Source organism: Nothoprocta perdicaria, unplaced genomic scaffold (assembly GCF_003342845.1).
Source record: "Nothoprocta perdicaria isolate Ctin4 unplaced genomic scaffold, notPer1 scaffold_36, whole genome shotgun sequence".
Classification (NCBI taxonomy): Eukaryota; Metazoa; Chordata; class Aves; order Tinamiformes; family Tinamidae; genus Nothoprocta; species Nothoprocta perdicaria.
In genome coordinates, this window is record NW_020455599.1 from 2587724 (window position 1) to 2593269 (window position 5546).

The 5546-nt window shown below is 42.2% G+C and overlaps 1 protein-coding gene across 1 annotated transcript in view; it reads right to left on the minus strand.

Moving 5' to 3' along the window:
- Positions 1 to 435: 435 nt before the first annotated feature.
- The window catches only part of FBXO5 (F-box protein 5), a 9388-nt gene continuing 4277 nt past the window's right edge, over positions 436 to 5546 (minus strand). Inside the window, exons 2-5 of the mRNA XM_026044408.1 lie at positions 3477 to 4210; positions 3174 to 3264; positions 2007 to 2165; positions 436 to 1161 (exon numbers count right to left, since the gene is read on the minus strand). Coding sequence (XP_025900193.1) covers positions 910 to 1161; positions 2007 to 2165; positions 3174 to 3264; positions 3477 to 4210 — 1236 coding nt within the window. The 3' untranslated portion in view covers positions 436 to 909. The remainder of the gene's footprint in view (positions 1162 to 2006; positions 2166 to 3173; positions 3265 to 3476; positions 4211 to 5546) is intronic.

The following is a 5546-nucleotide window of genomic DNA, read 5'->3' on the forward strand; positions in this document are numbered from 1 at the left end:
CTGCCATAGAATACCAAATACAAGTTTACTGTTAGTGTGTTGGTTCTACAACAGGAAGATAAATTCAGTTCATAGAAAACTTCTCACCAGATGCACCTGTTCAGAGGCTGCACAAATTCAGTACTAAGAGCCTTTAGGTAAACATGAGAATGGATTTACATGAAAAACAAAATTGGTCTCTGTTAGTCAACCTTTTTAAGATCCACCTCATAGAAATATAAGCACAAAGAATAAACTTTTTAAATTAAAAACAAAGTCCAAACAATCTGTTGAAAACAGTAATTTATTTTTACAACATAAACATGAAAATATTTAAAGTTATATTTACAAATATATACAAATAGTTAAAATATGTCTCATAATTCAGAAAAAATAGCAAACCTAAGTATTTTCAGCAGTATATCCAAGGTATTTTTTCCTCTTTTTTTCCTTTCCTTTTTTTTTTTTTTTTCCATTGGAAAGGGTAAGTTCACAGTGACTTCTTAATGAGTGAAGAACGAAGGCACAGCAACAAGATTCAAATAAGGCAAATAATCAGTTAAAATAGTATTCTGAACTTTCACATTTTAAAATTAAGGCAAAGCCTCAAAAATAGTAAAATCTAGAGCCCCTACACAATTTTATATTAAAATGGACCTCATCCGCTTCACTTTAAATTTTCACTATGAAAGCTTTTAAAGACTTTTGGTACAGGAAGAGCAAACATTTTAATTAAAGCAGAATTTATGCTTTCCCCTTCTGCTAGTTTTCTTTCATACTTTAAAGCGAATTTTTTTTTTTTTTTTTGGAGGGGGGACTGGTTTGGGGGGTAGGTTGAATATAGGATAGCTGGAAGCATTGTCATATTTGTTCTTCTTTTATATCTGAAAGAACATTTATGGCTTATCTATCAGCCTGTATTAGGATGGATCACAACCGCCGCAGGTTCTGTTTGCTTTTCTTAGTCCCAGGAAGCGGCCCGAGCTTACAGCTTGATTTCAGTGGTTTGCCACTCATACAGTCACTGGAGCTGTGGTAGCTGCACATGCACTTCGTGCAAAAGTCAAAGCCACAGCTTTCCCGGCTGCACGTTGCTCTGTGTAGATAGGAGTCATACTTTGCAGGCGAGCCACAGCGATGGCAGACTTTAAGGCTTTCAAAGTTTTTCAGGGTCTTGGCAGTCTATTGGAAAAGAACAGAGAGAATCATGAGTGGAAAATAAACACATATCCCAAATGTTCCACAGAACACACTGCATACGTTAGTTTTCTCTTAAGAGGAAGAGATTACACTTTTTATTTAACTGTTTTATCAAATTCTGATGGAGATTGAACAAGAATCTATAACCACAGATATTTTCAATTGGTTTAGAGGTAATCAATTTAAAATTCTTGGTGTTGGTACAGTTACAAGTGACTAAACCACTGAATAGACAAATTAAATACTAAGCAGCAAGAACTGTAACCCGAATCTAATCATTGAACTGAATTCTCCAAACCTCATCCAAAAACAGGGATTTAGTTAGCTCTTTCCATAAAATAAAAATCTGGACTCTATTTAAATTGCTGCCAATATTTCCTGGATACCCCTTGCTTATTAACAATGGCTTTCAACTGATTGTCAGTCTTGTCACAGGAAGAATATTCATTTCAGTTTTCAAAACTAACTAGTTTTTGGCTTTTCTAGAAAACAGAAATTGACCATCAACACTGAAGCAAAATCGACAGCTTCTGGAAATTGTATATCTGGGAAGAGCTAGATTCATCAGCAGAAATGAAATGGAAGTGGCTGAACTTTTTCATATCTGGGCCATTGCAAAATCTAAACAAAAAAAAGTCGCAAGGCCATTTTTGACAGTACCTAAGCATTCTGTGCAGGGAGATGTAAAAGAATGTATTAATATCCTCCAGGTAGTTTGTGACAGTTTCTAAAAATTGGCTCAATAAGAAAAAAAAACCTCTGATAGCCATCCCGATTTAAGGATGTATCTGACATGCGAGTTAAATATGAAAGAAAACAATGGATACCTCAGAAAACTCGATCAGCCTGCTGTGATTCTTAGACGTTTTGGATCTGTTGCCTTTTTTACTGAAGTTTGGTGGGGCGGCTTTCTGAACAGAAGCCAAAGCTGTTCGGTAGATAACATATTCCCTTGTTCCAGCATGCTCTGATGTTTTGCTGCCATCCTAATAAAAAGAAAAGCATAAAATCAGATCAGCTAACTGCTTATGGAATATGAAGTGACTTCTTGTTTAGTACAAGCTAATTTATCTTGTGCAAAGCAAAAACTCTATTTCTTACATAGAACAACTTAGTTCTTTATGATTCCAGTCAGTAAGAAACAGCTAGACACCACTGATGCAAGCATTCATCCAGCTAGGTTTGATTCCCATCTGCATTGTACATTGCTTAGCTTGAAGTGAAAGCTTGGAAAATCAGGAAGAAGGGAGGAATTGACTCCCCAGAAAGAAAAGGTATAAGCGTTCATCTTCGCCATGAAGAAGCAAAGCTGAAATTAGTGACCACGTTTGGTGGCAGCATTCTGTTGGTTTCATTGTCTTTCCATCATGAAAAGAGAACAAACAAGGACAAAGAGAACAAAAAAAGACTCCTGGTGTTTCAGAAGAGTCCTGCCTTAACGCTAGGATAGCTGGACCTCCTTTTATACAACAAATATGCTGGGCATTAGGAGTGGTTTATACACAAAGGCCTTTCAACTATCTGTAGCTGACATTGCACTTCAGAAACCGCTGCTGGAAGGCGCAAGTAGGAGACCCAAGTCTCCCTGCTGCCTGGTTAGTCTCTCTCGCTCTTTCTGCCTCCCGGGTGAGTGGCCATGCTGAAGCAAGCGAGCCATTTGCTGAGGCAGGGCTCAGCTCACCCAAGGGGCAGTGCTGGAGCTGGTGCTCCTTTTCCTTTGTAATACAGGATGTGTGGAAGGGAAGGGTTACCCATCTCCTTGGGTAACCTTCTCAGAAACCATTTCTAGACTTCAAAATAGTTAAGGCACTAAAGACGGAGTGATTCGCAATGCTTAAGATAGGGTATCCTAAGAGGACATATTCAAAGACTGCAGTGAAACTGTTTGCAGCCAGAGATCTCTTTTGTGATTCCTTAAGGCTAGAAATAATTATGAAGTAACAGAAAGACACTACTGACTTAGGTTTAAAATATCAGAAAGTGCAAAAACTTACAGAAATGTTTCTCACAGCTTCATTATATTTTTGGAAAGCCCGTTTATCATCATGCAGAATCTTCTTCCATGTTGTGCTGACTTTGGCAACACTGTAATGAAAGTAGAGAAATGCCACTTACCATCTAGGAGAGGGTAAGAAAGGGTATTATTCAACAGTAGGAACAATTTTGCCCTTAGGTGATAATATTATAATAATATACATTGGGCAAATGTTACAAGCTTCATATCTAAAATATTCTTAAGCCACCTGATTAGGTTGTTTGCTTTCCCAAAAAAATACCTAGAAGATCAACATACTTACTTTACTAAATCCATCTCATCGAGATGCCTTAAGATGCTAGTTAGTATATGCTTCAAGTTCTTTTGGAAGAGTTCAGCAAGAATATCTATTCTGTCTAACCCCATTTTCTTTCCAATTAGGTTATGAAGTTCAAACTTTCCCCTAAAAACAATCTTGTCTATTGCAGTCCAAGACCTGAGATTTCTTTTACCATTTTTTTTCAAAGTGGAGCAAATCATTTTTTCATAATGGATAACTGGCAACAAAGTCTTTGGAAACTGCACTTGGCTTTGGTTCTTCATAAGACAGTGCCTTGGTGTGCCACAGAGATTCCCAGCCAAGGGAATGCTGTCCTCGTGCTCCGTTGGATCGCTGTACTGGTTGCTTAACATAGAGGAGTAACCACTGTCATCATTAAACTTGCTAGTATCCAGGGCCTCCATTTCATAGATACCTTCATCGAGTCTCTGGGTTACTTGCTTGTTTTCCTTGTTATGCACAGGCTTTCCTTCATCCTCAAGATCTCGATTCCTGAGGACAGTGTGGTGTGATTCACTTGCAGGTACTTTTTGATGCTCTTTGGCACAGTCTTTACAAAACCCTTCCTCATAACTCAAGGGGCAGGATTCTCCCAGGCTTCTTTTTTCCATGGCAGACTTTGACAGTGTGAAGCCAGTGTGAAGAGAGGTGCAATTAAAATCACATTTCATTTCGAAAGAATGGTCAAGGTTTGCTTTCATTACTTTGTTCATATCCTGCAACAACAAAGGCGGCGTTAATACAAGGCTACGTAAACCACGTCACAAAGCTTTACTTCTTTCAAAGGAAAGCTGTCGTCCTTCTTCATTTGTACTGCCAAGTATGAATTTTAAGCTTTTATCTGATTGACCCTTTAGTGCCTAAAAACAACTAAGGATGAGAGCAGCCAACACTGCAACTATGTGAGATTCTCTCAGAACGGGTGGTTTGGGAAGTCTGACGGGATCATTTACATTGCCTCCATTCTGTTAAGTACAGACTACTTTTGGACACCCCAACGACTATTCCTTGCCCTAAACACAAGCAATATGCTCAGGACTCGTGCAGCCCCTGCAGGAGACGCTGCTGAAAGCCATTCCTGCTGCCCATGCACGGCAGCAGAGCGCCCAGAAAGCTCCCGTGGGCGCTGCCGGGGCAGAGCCACCAGAGCGGCTGGGGTGGATGCACCAAGCCAGGAGGGGGGCAGTCGATGCAGCCAGATACCCTGCAACGCAGCGGGACGGGGGGCAGTGCAAGGGAACTGCCAGACAGCATGTTCGTTTGTGCACCTAAATTGGCAGGGAAGGTGGGGACCGCTGAGCAATGGTTAAGGTGGAACATGGCAACAGGCGGGCGCTTGTGCATGGGTGGGAGATGTGGGCCCTGGCACTGAGAGATAGGGAGAAACTGCTTTTCTTGACCAATTTCTCGCCCCTCCCCCAAGCGCGAGGCTATCTATATTAGCGATTGTGGGGGATGGGAGAGGCGCTGAAGGGAAGGAGGAAGGCGCCTCTGTTGTATTAAATGTAAGGAAAAATTAATGTTCCACGAGCCTTTGCAATATGAATGCTAAAAATAATTCCATATTTGAATAAATATTTCGGATGACTTAAGCAATTTTTAATAATCTTGGAGGGAAGAAAAAAAATGAAAGAAAAAAAAAAAAAGAGAGAGAGAAGGGATATGGAGGGAATTCAAGCATAGTCCAAAGGAAAAGTCCCTTCTGACCGATGATGGAGGGAATCATGGCGAAAATACACGTAGCTTTTTGTGCTCTGTGGGCGAGGCACAGGGTAGAGATGGGGCCCTTCCTAAGCGCCTCTTTCCCCCCTTTCCCTCCCAGCACTGGGGTCCGCCGGGCTGACCCGCCCCGCAGCAGGAACCGGCCGCTCCCGCACCCGCCGCCGCCAGCGCGGGAGCCCCAGCCCGCCGCGCCCTCCGCTCCCGCGCCCGGGAGGACGCGGGGCCGGGGCAGGTCGAGAGGCTGGGCGGGGGCCCGGCGCTGCTCCCCGCTCTGCCCCGCGCTTTCCCCCCAAGATGGTGGCTCGGGGCGGGCGGGCGCGCGCCGGGGGG